At 55.7% G+C, this 15,880-nt stretch overlaps 3 protein-coding genes across 3 annotated transcripts; all 3 read left to right on the top strand.

Annotated features, from left to right (window-relative positions):
- CAOG_08275 (hypothetical protein) lies at window positions 1–9,159 on the top strand. Its single transcript, XM_004342395.2, has 2 exons — window positions 1–8,762; window positions 8,856–9,159. Exons 1-2 carry the CDS (start codon window positions 111–113, stop codon window positions 8,991–8,993), a joined length of 8,790 nt encoding a protein of 2,929 aa, XP_004342444.1. The 5' UTR covers window positions 1–110; the 3' UTR covers window positions 8,994–9,159.
- A 299-nt stretch (window positions 9,160–9,458) lies between these two features.
- On the top strand, window positions 9,459–14,932 carry CAOG_08274 (tyrosine-protein kinase transforming protein SEA). The gene is made up of 7 exons (XM_004342394.2): window positions 9,459–9,480; window positions 10,345–10,679; window positions 10,813–11,423; window positions 11,490–11,720; window positions 11,810–14,275; window positions 14,347–14,422; window positions 14,489–14,932. Exons 2-7 carry the CDS (start codon window positions 10,370–10,372, stop codon window positions 14,728–14,730), a joined length of 3,936 nt encoding a protein of 1,311 aa, XP_004342443.1. The 5' UTR covers window positions 9,459–9,480; window positions 10,345–10,369; the 3' UTR covers window positions 14,731–14,932.
- Window positions 14,933–15,208: 276 nt separating this feature from the next.
- CAOG_09193 (hypothetical protein) lies at window positions 15,209–15,827 on the top strand (the record flags this gene model as incomplete). Its single annotated transcript, XM_011272608.1, has 2 exons — window positions 15,209–15,367; window positions 15,537–15,827. The coding sequence occupies 2 exons, from the start codon at window positions 15,209–15,211 to the stop codon at window positions 15,825–15,827; spliced, it is 450 nt and encodes a 149-aa protein (XP_011270910.1).
- Window positions 15,828–15,880: the final 53 nt, after the last annotated feature.

Genomic DNA, 15,880 nt, shown 5'->3' with positions numbered 1-15,880 from the left:
CGGAATTGTCAGCACCGAAAGCCTTTCTCAAAGAAGACGCTGACGCCGCATTTTTTGGCCGCGACCCTCTCGCCAGCGACCAGCACGGCCGTGTTGAAGCACCCTCTCCAATGGGCAGTTTTGTCGACGAGCTTTTGGTGCTGCTGCGCGGTGCTGTCGAGGCGCTTGCCTCAAGCATTCGCGAACGCCGCTCGGACGACGTTTCTGCCACCACGGTGAGCGAGGCGCATCACAATAACGCTACCGCCGACATGACTCCATTCGGGGCTCGTGCCGCCAACGCTCCTTCGCTCCCTGCGACCACGGCCCTGTTTGTAGAGCTGCCATTCGTCATGGTGTCTGTCATTCTCAAGCTTGGTTGCTATCTTGTGCGGGCGTCGGCTGCCGGACCGGCAATCTTTGCCTCGTCCATGGCCAACTGGCAAGAAGCTTGTTGCAGCGTTCTGGCGCTTTCGCATCTCGACGCGCCCGTCATCAACGCGACCGAACTCTTGCGGCTGCTTTGCGGCTCGGACGAAGACTTTTCGAGTGTGTTTGAGGGGTACATGTACTCGCGCCTGTTGAGCAAGATTTCGACCTCCCCTGTCTTTGTCTCCGCAACTCGTACGAATCTTGCCAACCAGTCGTCGCAGCTGGTCGCTTCGCTTGCCATGACGAATGGCGCTTGGACATATGATGATTACTTGGCCGTTTCCGACAATCTCGCCCGCATTCGCTTGTTGGCCACCTCCAGCCCTTCGTCCTGGCAGGCCTACTGTGTCGCAAACCCCTCCACTCTTGCGCACCTCTTCCAGAGCGTCTTTGGTCTGCCTGAAGGCATTGCACTTGATGTTCTTGAACTGATTTCTCTTGCATTCGAGAAGGCGGTCGAGGAAGACGCTGCGAGCCCTACGCCGTCCGCCGCCACAAAGCCCGCTGCCAAAGCCGATGCGCCCAATGCTTCCACCACCACCACGGCCGCCCCGAACGGCGGCTTTTCCTTCGCGAACAACATTTCTCCAGCAAATGGTGGTTTCCGTTTCGGGGAGTTCCCGCCCATCAACTTTGGCTTTGTTTCTTCCGGTGATGGCGCCTCCTCCTCCTCCTCGAGCACTGCTGCTCCTCCGGCTGCTCGTAATAATGGGTTTGGATCCTTTGGGCTTGGACTCTTTGGCTTGTCCCAGCCCCAAGCCGCTGCCGCTGCTGCTGCTGCCACGCCCAAAGAAGGACGTTCCACTGCTGCTGGCAAAGGCAACCAGTCATCCAGCCAACCAAAACCCGGCGACGGCGCTAGTGCTGACATTCCCTTCTTGCATCTTTTCGAATTTGTCACGTTGCTGCATGAGAGCGGCAGTGCGATTCGTACTGCTCTGGAACTCTTGCATGCTTCCCGCGCAATCAGCAAGGCTGGGCGACAGTCGGCGCGATCGCAGTCCAAGCGCCCCGCGGCAGATGGTGCTCCCAGCTCTTCTTCAGATGCAACAGAATCCCAAGCCACCACCACCACTGCTTTGCGGAAAGTCACTGCGCCTGCTTCGCTTGCCTCTCTGTTGGACAACTTTTTGCTCGCTCCAGAGGCGCCCATCACTCCTCTCCAACACCCAGAGAGCGATGGATTGGTCGCGTCCGACCGCCGGGCGTTTGGCCTCGGCACGTTCTTGCGCCGCTTCTTGTTGAGCGACGCGTCCCAACCACTCCGCAGCCGTGCCAACAAGCTGGTCATGGCTGCGTGGCAGTGCGCAACCACAGCTCAGCAGCAACGCATTCTGCTGGCGTTGTGGGAATCTTGGCCAGTTCTCGCCAACTTTGGTCGCTCTGGTGCAGAGTTTGTTCGACTCATTGAGCTGGCCATCGACGAGACCGACTGGAGCTCGATGGATGCCTCGACGCTCACGCGAATGGCGCATGTCTTTTCCGACTGTCTTCACGAGCAAAACCTGGCCATGCAACAGCATCCAAACGCCTTCATCTATGCAAACCTCGAGCAGCTGGTCGATGTGGACGGCTACTATCTGGAGAGCAGTCCCTGCCTGCGATGCAACGACTCTGAGCTGCCCGTTGCGAATTTGAAGCTCTCCAATCTGCGAGCGGAAGCCAAGTTCACAGACAGCACGCACATGGTCAAATTGGTGTCTGCCTTGTCCATCCAGGGCATTACCATTCACATTTCCGACGTCAAGCCCGGCCGGATGATCAAGACCATCAAGCTGTACAGCAACACCAAGACTGTCAGTGAAATTGGCGCGCTCAAGAACAAGTGGCAGCTTTGGAAGCGCATTTCGACTGTGCACCTCAAACCCAACCAAAAGGAGGCGCACATTGACTTCCCGTTGCCCGTTCTGGCTCGCAACTTTTTGATCGAGTACGCCGATTTTTACGAATCCGCCGGCAGCTCGGAGCGGCTCATGTGCCCTCGCTGCCACCGCGTTGTCACAGATCGCCACGGCCATTGCTCAAACTGCGGCGAGAACGCAAACCAGTGCCGCGAGTGCCGCAACATCAACTATGAAAACCTGCGCGCCTTCCTTTGCAACGAGTGTGGCGCGTGCCAGTATGGCCGGTTTGATTTTGTGTTTGAGGCGCGCAAGTGCACGGTGGCCGACCCCGTCGAGACAGAAGACGACCAGAAACGCACGCTGGCGTCTATGGAGCGTGTTATGGAGTCTGCACACACGTCCTACCAGCAGCTGCTCGCTCTGAAAAGCCATGTCGTCAAGGCTCTCATTACGCGGGATGGTTCTTCGTCGTCTTCGTCGTCCTCGTCCGCGACAACAGCGAACGGCGAAGCATCTAATGCTAATCTCGCCACCAGCGTGTTTGGCGGAAATGCATCCAACACGTCTGGCGGCGCCAACACTTTCAGCTTTGGCTCCTTGTTTGGCAACAACGATGCGTCTTCGTCGAACAATGCTGGAAACGGCGGCAACGCTGGATTTGGTCTGTTTTCGGGCCTGCGCGGTGGCGCCACTACCACTTTCTCGTTCGGAGGCGGCGATGCCTCGCATGCGTTTGGAACCAGCTCGAGCTCGGGCAACGTGCATCCCGTCATTGCCCAGGTTGCCACTCTCTATGGACGCCAGTGCAAGACCGTGTTTGAGTCGCTCGTCACCTCTGTCAAAGAGTTGCAGCTGCACCGACGTGAACTCTTGTTGTACAATGCCGCAAAGCAAAAGCCCGTCTCGGTCGGTGAAGGTGCCAATGCAGTCGCCCCTGCCTCTGCAGCCATCATCAACGGACTCGGCAATCCATTTGAAGCGAGCATGTCGTTGCTGTTGGCCGACCCTCCGTCCGGTAGTAGTAGTAGCACGGCGCTGGCTGCTGCAAGAGCAACCAATCTGTCCTCCGTCCAACAGCAGCAGCAGCAGCAGCAGCAGCAGCAGCAGCAGCACTGTTGCTTTGGGTGCGCCAAGTCCTTCCTTTCGTTGGCCCTGCAAGTGTTTGCCAAGCTTGCCGACTCGAAGGAATTGCGTCCGCATCTGGGCACCCATCTCATTGACGAGCTCTTTGTCAAAAACCTCACGTCGGGCTCGCCGGCCATGCGCCAGTCGACGCGCGTTGCGCTTTGCCGACTCGTGCAGCAAAACAAGCCTGCTTCCGATCGCTTGGTCGAGCTCTTGCGCGAACGATTCCTGACTGTGCTTGCCAGCATCAAGAGCGGCGGTGGCTCTGCCGTCTCGATTCAGGATGAAATGGCGCTCATCTCCGACCTGTGCTTGCTGGATGACACCCTGTGGGAGTCGAGGCTTTCGCTCACCGTGGATCTCTTCTTCCACGTCATGCGTACTTCCATGGCACCTGCCGTGATTGAACAAATGATTCTGCCCTGCATGCGTGTCATCACGCACGTTTGCAGCTCGGCGGAGGCCGTTCAACTGCAGCTGGCCCGTCAGCAGCAGGAAGAGAAGGAGTCTGTGGCTGCTCTGCAAGCGGCCACTGCTGCTTCTGCCCGCGCACAGGCCTCGTCATCGTCCTCCTCGTCAGGCCGTCGAGGACAGCACAACCATCTGCGCCGGCGCGGTGGTCGTCGAGGTCGATTTGGACGTCGCGGTGAGCTTTCCAGTCGTCAGCAACACATTGACCACAGCGGTGGTGACGAAGAGGAAGAGGAAGAGGACGACCATGAAGCCGATGAATACGCCGACGATGACGACGCCCATGCGGCCGAGGAAGACCATGATGATGAGGATGACGACGACGACGACAATGACGACGACGATGACGAGGATGACGACGACGCCATGCTGGATGAATTTGCCGAAGACGATCTCCAGCAGTCGGATTGGCGCAATGAAAACCAGCCGCCCGTCGAGCACGTTTTGGAGGAGGTTCACGACCTTCCGGACGACCACATCCCCGGATACTCTTCGCTCAGTGAAGAAGAAGAAGAGGGTGAGGACGCCCACATGTTCCACGACGATGCTCAGGAAGACTGGGACGACGTGCCTGCCGACGGAGATGATGACGAGCAGGACGAAGAGGCCCAGTTTGCGGCGGCCATGGCTGCAGCCACGCGCGCGTCTCTTCGCGAAGCTCGCCGTGCAATCGAGAGCTCGAACGCGACCCTTGCGGAACTTCGCGCTGCCTCCCCCGCCAACACCGCCGCCGCAGCACCCGCAAACACGAGTGCCAACCCCGTCGTGCCGTCTGTCCGGTCGCAGACCCTGCCGAAACCTGCTGAAAAGAAAGGCGTGGAGCCTGCCCGTGCTACTCGTCGCGCAACGTTTGTGCTCGCGCACCCTGGGTGGCATGCCGTCGCCTCTGCGCTCTCCATTCGGGCTTGCGTGCGCCTCGCCGCCGGCTCGGACGACAAGGCTGTGGCCCCTGCGGCCCAGCCCTTGGTGCGCTATGCGTTTGCGGTGTGGAAACAATCGGCCGCGCAACCACATGGCTCTGATGCGCGAGTGTCGAATTGGCTCGCGCAGCTGCTGTTTGCCGAGTCTTCCCTCACGACGCGGCAGTTGACGTGCGATTTGCTCGAAGCCCTGATCAATCCCGACTCTGCCAAGCGGCCGTTTGCGCTGCTTGATCTTCTCGTGCGCTTTGCGCCGTTGGTTGCCGGCAAGGGCGAGGCTGCGACCCAGGTCCTGACGTTGCTGCAGCGGCTCACAGCCAGCAGCGAAGCAAAGCTGTACCTGGCCGCCAGGGGCTTTGTCGCCACGCTGCTCACGCTTGTCAAGCAGGAAGTCCATCGCCTGCTTCGCGCCGAGTCCAACACCGCCGCGTCGCTCAACGTGAGCGAAGGCTCCGTGCTGCGCGCCGTTGTGGCCATGCTGGTCGACTTTTTGAGCGTTTCCAACATCCAGCAGCGCTTCAAGGCCGACAACCATGTCGGCAGCGTGCTTGACTGCTATCTCAGTCTGCGCCGCTTGTTTTCGACGCGGACCAAGCTCGTCGATGACTGCGAGCGCATGGTCTTGGATATTCTGAACAAGCTCACAACTGGCTCTGACACTGAGACGCGCGCATTCATTGCTGCCTGCATCAAGTCGCTCGATGCCAGCGTGGACGAGCAAACCAAGCGGTTTATTCTGGAGCAGATTGTCAACATTGTCGCGCCCGCGCCGAAAGTCCCCGTCTTCCAGGTTCAACTCTTCAAGATGCAATCGCAAGAGGAGTTTATTCGTGGAAACATGTCCAAAAACCCGTACTCGTCCACGGTCTTGGGTGAGACGATGCGTGACGTCAAGAACAAGATTTGCACCGATCTCGAAATGTTTGGCTTGATTGAGGACGATTTCGGCATGGAGCTCTTGGTTGGTGGCAAGATTGTCAAGCTCGACCTGCTTGTGGCTGACGTCTATGAGCATTTGTGGAAGAAGCGTATTCTCGCTGCTCGAGCCTCCTCGTCGCGCGAGGACGATCCCAGTTTGCTCGCCCCTGGCGGTCGGATTGGCCGTCGACAGGCGCGTGCCACCCAACAAGCAGCAGCAACAGCAGCCGTCGCTGCTAGCGGGTCGGACGCCAACTCGTCGTCATCTGCGGACGCGTCCATCCCTGCCATGAATGTGTTTTACCGGCTCCAAGGTCTGGACGGCGAAGCCACGGAAGACATTGTCGAGTCGTTTGACAGCAAGACCGACAATGTTGTCGACCCTGAGCAACTGTACAGCATCACTGCCGTCATGCCCGAATGCAACGGCCTCCAGGTTTTGCTGCGGCAGATTGCCTCTGTGCCTGATTTTGTTCGGTTCAAGGAACTTGGCCAGCTTGCGATCAAGTTGCTCAACTGCTGCATGATTCGAGTCAACCGCACAGTGCTGGTTGCCAATGACGCAGGTGCCCATACCATTAACATTCTGCTGCGTGCGTTGATGCGAGCCTTCCGCCAACGCGTGGATGATATCGCCGAGGGCCTCTTGTCCGCCATTGCCAGCGTTGCTGAAGAAGCCAGCGCGATCGATGCTGCTGCTGCTGCTGCTACTGCCGCTGCCGCCGCCGCCGCCGACCAACCAAGCTTGTCTGCGTCACCCGTGCTATCCGAGTCGTCCTCGAGTAGAAATGGCCTGGACACAGCGACCACCTCCAACAGCGACCCGTCGGTCGCTTCCGATACTTCCCAGATAGTCTTGTTCCTGGAGAAACTGGCCTCGCCGTTCGTCAAGTCCAACCCCCGCATTCTTGCCGCGATGGCTCGCATTCTGTCCTTCCTTCCGTACGGCGATGAGGACAAGATGCGAGCTCTCATGGACCACTTTGATGTGTATCTCGACTTGACGCAGAATGACGCCATTGTTCGCGGCACCCTGCCACCCACTGTTGCTGTTACTGCTGCTGCTGCTGCTGGCGCCTCGACGGAGGGTGACTCTGGCGAGTCTGCCTCGACCGTGTTGGCGCCGTCGATGACTGCCGAGGATGTGCAGCTGCAAGTGTCGTGCTTCCACCAGCTGGTGGCTGCCATCAAGAACGACGCCAACGGCATCAAGCTCAAAGACTACATTGTCAAGCGCGGCGTTGTCAAGAAGGCCGTGTCGTATCTTCAAAGCCATCTGCCCGAGCTGCCTGCAGGTGCAACGTCGCTCGCTGTGGCCGCGCCCACCGTCACTGCCCTGTCTGCTGCGGCGGTCGCTGCGGCCGACGCGGGCCCCTCGGGTTTGTCGGCTGGCGGTGAAGCCCACGCCGGCGCGGTGTGGGTGGACTATCTCACCCGCCCAATGCTGCCTGTGGCTCTGCGTGTGCTCACCGGTCTTGTTCGAGGCGGTCACTCGGCGTCGTCGCGCATGCTTGTGGAAGAAGAGCAGGCTCTTTCGCTCGTCCACGGTCTCGAGCATGTGTCGTCTGCCGAGAAGATTGGCTCGATCGCTGAAGCCCTGCTCGAGGCCGTCGTCGCAGGAAACGCTGCAGGGGCTGGAGATGTCGTGCAGACATTGCGCAAGGCGACTGCGGACGACAAGCGCAAGCTCGCCCAAGCCAAGCGCGACAAGATGCTGGGCTCGCTTGGCTTCAAGTTGAATGACAAGGGCAAAGGCAGTGCCATCATCACCACCTCGGCCAGCGGCACCATGCTGCAAGACCTGGAGCAGCTCAAAGACACGAAAGGCCCCGTGTGCATGATTTGCCGTGAAGGCTACGACTTTAAGGACGACGACCCTCTCGGTGTGTATGCATTTGCCAAGAGCGTTGCGCTCGAGGGCGAGTCGCGCCTGGGCCGGCGTGAGCACGGCTACTCGACCGTGACGCATTTCAACGGCATTCACGTGTCCTGCCATCGCGAGGCCGTGCGTGCAGACCGGTCGGCACGCCACGCCAAGAACGAATGGGAGGGATCGACGGTGCGCAACGAGTCCAAGTGCAACTGCATTTATCCGATTCGCGGTCCGGGCGTGAGCACGGACGTGTATGCGGGCATGGTCGATCGCCTGTTTGGCAACTGCACTCCCCTTGGCCGCATTGATTCAGAGCGCTACAGGATTGTGTGTCACGACATGGTCCAGTTGCTGTTGCGCTATGCGTACAAGCTGTCCTTTAGCGCCGACAGCCAAGGAGGTGGTCCGAGCAGCAACATTCAGCTGCTCCCGATTCAACTGCAGCTAGCCACCTATGCCATCGACACGAAGAGCACGCAACGCGTTGCCGCCACCACTGTGCTGTCCCAATTCCTCAACGACGAGCCGTCCACCTGGCCGAAATCTGTCTGCGCTGTGGATGGTCTTTGCTACATGCTTGTGCTCTCGCTTGTTCTGCAGACCGAGTCCGAATGGCAAGCGGTGCGCCTGGCCTTTTTGAAGCGATCGTTGCTGCTCGGCTCGATTCGGCACAAGCAGCGGGCAACCAGTCCCAGCGGCGCTGCGCAGCAGCCTTCTGGATCTGCCGCCTCGCAGACTGCTCGAAATGGCTCGGCCTCCTCGGCACGCGATGTCAGTCATGACGACGATGGCATTGACGATGACGACGACGACGACGAGTACGAGTCAGCCAGCGATATGGATGACGATGAAGCATCGGATGCCGCTGCCGCTGCTGCTGCCGTTCGCGATGCCGCTGAGGACGACAATGATGACGATGGTGGGCTGTCGCTGGCAGCGCGCCAAAGCAACGGCGCCGGTGCGTCGACATCCGGTGCATCAACGTCCCGTCCTCAAGACTCGCAGGAGAAGGATGGCGAGCCAGCCAGCTCGTTTGTGGTCTTTTATCGACCGCTGCTCGTCTTTTTGGCGATGGTCGATCGCTTGCAATCCGTCATGAAGCGCAACCTGCTGTCCGATGGCGATTCTCGACCAGTCACGCTTGCGGTGCATGAGCGAATTCAGCGAAACGGCCACATGATTCATGATGAGATGGAAAAGGTAAAGCAGCGGGGGGAGGGGTTTTGGGTGGGATTTGTGTGTTGATTTGTGCCATTGCTCATGGTTTATTTTTATTTTGAAACCCCTTTGTAGCTGTTCGAGTTTTATGAATCCCTCATCGAGTGTGAATCGTTTGACGAGTTTTGTGACGTTGCTGAATGGCTCTCCATGCTCGAGTCTGCGGGTGAATCTTGCGAGGAACTTTACGCCACGTATGACTCCACCGCGTAAAACACGGTTTGTTTCATTTTACACCTCTAAAAATGTTCATTGTTGTACTTGTATGATTGTGTGTGTCTGTTTGTGTATGTTTGTGTGTGTATTGCAGTCTGTCCTTGATGTTCTTGTACTTGTAGTTTGTTGTTTGTGAGTACAGTGTTTACCTGATGAATGCGACTTGTTTCAGTCTTTTTTTTTTGTTCTTCGCTTTCGTCCTTGGTACAGTACCGTGCTACAGTGTTAGTGGGCGTAGGGGATGCAGAAAGGCACGCCGTTGAACGTTACCAAGTGTGAGAAGACCGCTTTAAGTTAAAAGACCATTTTTGGTCCAGTTTTTTTTTTTTTCTTTTCTTTTTTTTTTTTTTTTTTTTTTTTTTTTTGTTTGTTTGTTTGTTTGTTTGTTTCATTTGTTTCTTTTTTTTTTCTTTTTTTTTTTTCTCGCCCTTTCCTTTGAGCGACCATTGGCAGATTTCCAATCTCCCAACTCGACATTTGTAACGTGAGTTCTTAAGATCAACTTTACATTGACAGTGACAGTGCGTCAGGAGCCACAAGCGCAGGTGGAGCGAGCAGGTGCGGGGCTTTGTTGAAGCTTTTGCGGTTGCATGGGGTCAGCATGGGCAATGACTGTCGACGAATGGGCCCCCCCCCCAAGCGGGACCAGTGAAACGAGGTGTTGAATCAAACCTTGCAAGAGAAGGCAACTGGCTGGACTTCAGCTCGCTCGGGTGACAAGCGGGGGCGGTGGGGGACGGAACTGGAGTCAGACGAGCGGGCATTCGTCACCTCCGACCTCGATCGCAGCGTCGTCCCCTCCCCCTGCCATGCAACAGTGAAGCAGCCTGAACATTGAATTGACATTGAACGGCACCGGCGAGAAGGGCCGTGAACGAGAGCGAACAGAAAGAAGGAAGATCAAAGCAAACGTACTGTTTTGGGCTTTGGTTGGTTTTTTTTTTTTGTTTGTTTTTTTGCTTTTGCTTTTGCTTTTGCTTTTGCTTTTGCTTTGGCTTTTGCTTTTGTTCGTTGACTTGAGTCGGATGGACATCGCACTTCCCACACTCTCGATTTTCATCTTCAACTTCAATAGTCTCATGCAAAAATCCGAGTCTCAGATGCCTTGAGACCGACTCGCGCAGTTTGCTATTGTAGTTTGAACGATTTTGTTTGACATTTTATTTTGTTGCTCTCTCGATAATGCTCGGGTGAACTAACTCGAAAACAACCCAGCATTATCGAGGGATGTGCATCGCGATGAACATTGTGGGGCAGCTAAGAAAGGGGGGAGATGGAGGCAGAGGAGATGAGGAGAAGGAGATCCGACGCTCATGATTTGATCCAACTTTTGTTTGTTGTCATTCAGAGATCACTGAACACCTGCAAACGAAATGGCTGTGGCGCGATCGCTCGTCGTCGTCGGTGCTCTACTCGTGCTTGCAGCGTTGACCGCGAAAGCAGACATTCACAATTTGCCAACCAAGTGGGTCGACGCTACCAGCTCGACTGCCCCGCAGCTGTCCACCAAGAATGTCGTCCTGTCACCCGCGATGGGTTGGCTGACTTGCTCTGGATCAACCGGAGGCTACAACGGCACTGGTTCCCGTTATTTTAGTGAAGAATCGCTTCTGCAAGACCTCTACACAAACGAGATCAGCATCCGCTACGTTCAAGAGTATCTGGGCCAATGCCGGCGCCAGCGTCTATTCCACTCGAGAGCGCTGGTTTGAGACTCCCACAGAAGTCATCATCAACGACAATGACAACACAGCTGCCAAGAAAGTGACATACACCGCTAACAGTGGCTCATGGTCCTCTATTTCAAGCGCTGCAGGGTATGGTTCCGATCAACACTGGTTTGCAGGATCTACTTCGGAATCTGCCCAAGCCACGTTTACCGCTACACTTACCACGTCTGGCTACTACCCCGTTTACATGACTTGGCCTGCCACAACCAACCGAGGCTCTCCAGATATTCGCATTACGCATTCCGGAGGCATACAGACAATATCAGTCCCGATGTATCAATTCGACTCCATCTTTGTGTATCTTGGTCGCTACTACTTTACTGCTGCGGCGGGAATCAAGGTTGAGATTACCAACAAGATGACCACAGCTTCGGGCAAGCTTGCAACGGCTGATGCCGTTCGCGTCGGATGCGGAGCGTCAACAGCTGGCATTCCACGCTGGAAACTGTCAGCCCAGGACTTTTTGCGCTTTATGAGTCAAGGCCAGTATTCAACCATGGGTCTTCAAGTGGCAGCCAACTCAGCGCCCACCCTTGATACTGACTATCTGGCCAGGGCAAAGTTTTCGAACTACATGTTCGACAAGAAGCTGGAGATAAATTTTGTCAACACGCAAGTTGGAGGCGACTGGCTGTATGCAGGCATCGGGGCAACTGCAGGCGCTGGATCGGGTGTATCAACTGCAACACCCAGCACGGTAAGTAGGCGATGCTTGTTGCTATTTCTCTCGATTGAGTTGTGCTTATTGTTCCATGACCTGTAGAACCCCAGCGGTCTCAGTGCAGCGCTCTACACGGCGTGCAGCATCGCGGCAGACAGCGTGCGCTTGAACATTCAGCAAGCGACCGGACAAAACAACAAAGGAGGCGTCCTGGATTCGTCCAAAACGGAATTGATTCAAAACACCAAGATGCCATCGTTCGTTACGCTTGCCATTGATGTGCTCAATGCCACTGAGATGGCGCTGATGGCGAAAGAATCCTACCGCGAAACGGTAAAGCTGATTGTGAGGTGGGAGTTTGGTGAATGCACTCTGAAGGACTCTCATCGAATGATAACTCACAATAATTCGGACAATAACAGCTGGGTCGTGCCATCTACAAGGGCATCCACAAGTACTTTAATTCGTCTGCAATCATCATCCCGCTGCCAGTCACCAACCTTTACACTGCCTCAATGCCCAACGGCGTTGGCCTGTGCTGGGTTCAACCAACTGATCCGCTGGAATCAAATGCAACAGCAACAGCGTACAAGCTGTACACCTCCACCGATGGTCGTGGCTGGGATGCAGGTGTCATCTTCGGGCCTACTTCTAGCTCTTCGGTTTATATCGATACAATCTACGGCAACAGCGTATGTGGTATCACGACAACAGTCGCAGTCGACACGCAGTACTACTTCAAAGTTGCTGGTGTCAATGCCGGCGGTGAAGCTCTCACCAAGCTGACAGTGGCTGGGTACCGCAACTCTGGAGCCAGACCGCGCGTTCTGGTGGTGGATGCTTTTGACGCCGACTTTATCCACACGAGCGACAATATCGAGGGCCGTTATACACGCGAGTACGTGTTCGAGTATGTCACCGCGCTCCAGGCTGCAGGCTACCGCTGCGACTCGGCCACCAAGAACACGCTGCTCGACCCGACATGGGTGAATGACTACCTGGTGAACTACGATACTGTGATCTGGTTTGCAGGCGAGAACACTGGCATTGACGTGTTCCCTGCCGCGCATCAAGCTGTCATCAACACATGGATTGCTGCTGCTACTTTCACCAACCCGCGCTCTTTGATTGTCAGCGGCTCGCACGTCGCTTCGGGTCTTGCAGCGGCTGGTGGAGCAAGTGCGACCTTCCTTGCCAACAACCTGGGTGCTGGTTACGCCGGTGCTACTGCCAGCGCGCCATTCATTGCTCGTCAGGCTGTCGACCCAGGCTTTACAATGAGCGGCACTGTGACGTTCAACTCGGTGATCGCGCTTGGCGGCCCTTTCATTGTTCAAACCCCTGACATCCTGACTACCGTCGGAAACGGCATGGCTGCACTGTTCCATGGCTCTTCTGGCGGCAACATTGCGGGTGTGAGCACTGTGGGTGGCAGCTACTCGTCGTTTTTGCTCGCCATGCCGTTCGAGACGATCAAGTCGAGCACCGAGCGCACAACACTGATGACATCGATTGTTAAGAGCATGATTCAACGTCGGGCCAGCTCTGCCATCTCTGCAGCGACTGCGAGCTCTGCGACGGTCGCGTCGATATCTCGCGCATCAGTGGCAACCCTGTTGTCAGCCGCTTCGGCTTCCGCAATCTCGACGTCGTTTGCCTCGTTCGCTTCAGAGGCATCAGTAGCAAGTCAGTTGTCAGCCGCTTCGGCCTCAGCAATCTCGTCGTCGGTTGCCTCGCTTGCTTCAGAGGCATCCGATGCCAATGTTGCCTCGACGTCCATTGCATTCGTCACCAGCGCTGCATCTGCTGTTATCGTTGCCTCTGTCGCATCTGTTGCCTCCGACGCATCTGCCGCGTCCACCTCCGTGGAGTTCGTTACCAGCGCAGCATCTGTTGCTTCTGTTGCCTCAGCAGCATCCACTTCGGTTGAGTATGTGGCGAGCGTAGCCTCAGCCTCAGCCGCACTGCGCGACAGGGATTCCAGCGATTCAGCTTCAATGACCGCCATTGTTGCCGCGTCTGTGTCAGTTGTAGGAGTCTGTCTGATCGTACTTGCCGTCGTTCTAGTCCGACGGCGGCGCTCGCGTCGTGCAGCCATGACACCGAAGGACTCTGCCGGTCCCATCTATCAAGAGGCAGTTGAAATGGAAATCTTACCGTTTCCCCAAGCGACTCAATCTCGTCAAGAGGAGGACATTGCAGTCTATGCCGTGGTCGACAAAAAGCAACAAGAACCTTTGTACCAAGCCATCTCGACGACCTCGACAGAGAATGTCTATGACAATGAAAGTGTGTATGTTGCCGGCGGCAACTCTCGACGCATTCGTGATGGCTTGACCATTGTGAAGCACCTTGCCAGTGGGAACTTTGGCGACGTGGCACTGGGTCAACTGCCGTTCAGCGCGTTGCCCCCGCGAGCACAAAACTTGCTTGGGCCTGCAGCATCCGAAACCGTGCAAGTTGCCGTCAAGTCTCTCAAGTCTGATGCAGACGACAAATCCCGCAAGGACTTTGAAAGCGAGGCCAAGTTGATGGCTCCGTTTGTGCATCCGAATGTCGTGCGTTTGCTTGCCGCTCTGGTCGAGTCAGAGCCCCATCTCGTTCTGCTTGAGTTTGTGCAGTATGGCGATCTGCGTACACTGTTGCAAAAGTCCCAAAAGCAGTCGTTCGAGTGGACACAAAATGAGCAGGTCCATGCCATTCGTCAGATTGCACTTGGCATGGAGTACCTGGGCACGCTTCACTTTGTGCATCGTGATCTTGCCGCGCGTAACTGCCTTGTGGGACAAGGAATGGTGGTCAAGATTGCCGATTTCGGGCTTTCTCGCGAACTGGAAGACGAGAATGACTACTATCGCGTGCAAACGCGTGGCAAGCTTCCCGTGAAGGTGAGACGATGGTGTGTAAGGTCAGCACTTGCTTACGGCTCATGCTGATTACGTTGATCCTGCATTTGTAGTGGATGGCGCCGGAAACAATGACCTTCCGCAAGTTTTCGACCATGTCCGATGTTTGGTCGTTTGGCGTCACATCCTGTGAGTAAAGTCATGCTCGGCTGAAATTTTCATTTGGATCTCACTTGCGTTGATGCTCGTTGGTAGGGGAATGCTTCACCTACGGAGCGACGCCGTACGACCAAATGGATTGGCGCGAGACACTGGCTCACATTGAGGCTGGTGGTCGACTGCCCCAGCCCGAAGCCTGCGTGATTGATCTCTACAACATGATGCTTAGTTGCTGGAACATGACACCGGAGTTCCGACCGAGCTTTTCTCAGCTCGTCAAGGTGCTGGCAGGGTTTGAGGATGGGACGACCATTCGCGAAATCGGGGCAATGTTGTGAACACGACCCGCCTGCTTGTCGGCGCTTGTTTCAAAATTGACCTGTACAGCACGTGAAGAGCCATTGGCTGGTGTTTTGATCCGGAATGTCTGTGTTGTGTAGGAGTTGACCGGCGAGTTCATGGATTGCTTTGTTGGCACAAACGTGCAACGATCCATGACCACAACAATGTTGTTGCAGTAATGAAAAAGCCTTGTCTCCAGTTCCTTATCCCAGAGTCGCATACTTGCAGTCGAACGAGTGTTTTAATCTTCCCCTTCATCATTGGAAACGGCGCATTCAAGCAATTGAGTTGTGCTGTGTGTTGTTGAGGTTTTGGCGTAAAGCTCACTACGTCTATGGGACAACATCTATCGTACACCTCACTTCACTCACTCTCAGACTTGTATTCCCAAGAATGGAAGGAAGCTCGGTCTCAGTTTTTGGTTGTTTCGCTCAGTTTTCTTTTTCTTTTTTTTTTTTTTGGCGACGGCAAGCAATGCAGTTTGCGCATGCATCGCGTGGAGCGAGCGTCGCCGATCGTGTTGTTGATCTCGTCATGAACGATCTGCTGTATATCAAGAACTGGCGGGATGTGCAGCGATATCATCATTCCGGACTCGACCTGCCGTACGCATTGGGACGACCAGCAGCAGATGTAAAACAATTCCCGAGGTCTCTGAGGCCTCTGCGACTGGCATTGAATATTCAGCAGTGCTACTGCAATCTTACTATGCACCTCTGATACCTTGACGATTGGATGGGTTGTCTGCAAACACACTTACTCGTTGTATGCAATTGCATTGGGGTTTTGGGGTTTTGTATAGGCGCCACTGTCGCCAGTCGTTGCGCTCCATGCCGCAGCGCCAGTCAGCATTGACTACGTTGTGCAGCTGTTCCGTGGCCTCGGCAGTGGCGGATGTGCCGCAGCAGCAGGCGCACAGTCAGGCTCCACCAATGCTCCCGCCATAGTAGCGACTGAATCTGCCGCCTCAAGCTCAAAGATTTACATTGCGTTTGTCGACGCAGATGCATCAATCGCGTACTATGTCTTTTCGGCTGGGTTGGAGACATCTGTGACAGACGAACACCGGTGGATGAGGCTTGACCAAGCTTGATACATCGTTTGTATGAGGTTAAGGTTGTGATTTTTTTTTTGTTGTTTTAATAA

Source organism: Capsaspora owczarzaki (assembly GCF_000151315.2).
Source record: "Capsaspora owczarzaki ATCC 30864 unplaced genomic scaffold supercont2.19, whole genome shotgun sequence".
Lineage (NCBI taxonomy): Eukaryota > Filasterea > Ministeriida > Capsasporidae > Capsaspora > Capsaspora owczarzaki.
This window is presented reverse-complemented; position numbering and strand designations above follow the sequence as displayed.

Bases quoted from the DNA above. Each gene is read 5' to 3' on its own strand.
- CAOG_08275 (XM_004342395.2), top strand. From the start codon at position 111: ATGGGCAGTTTTGTCGACGAGCTTTTGGTGCTGCTGCGCGGTGCTGTC. The intron at 8,763-8,855 runs GTAAAGCAGCGG...ACCCCTTTGTAG, and splicing joins TTCATGATGAGATGGAAAAG to CTGTTCGAGTTTTATGAATC.
- CAOG_08274 (XM_004342394.2), top strand. From the start codon at position 10,370: ATGGCTGTGGCGCGATCGCTCGTCGTCGTCGGTGCTCTACTCGTGCTT. The intron at 10,680-10,812 runs GTCTATTCCACT...CAAGCGCTGCAG, and splicing joins GGGCCAATGCCGGCGCCAGC to GGTATGGTTCCGATCAACAC. The intron at 14,423-14,488 runs GTGAGTAAAGTC...GCTCGTTGGTAG, and splicing joins GTCGTTTGGCGTCACATCCT to GGGAATGCTTCACCTACGGA.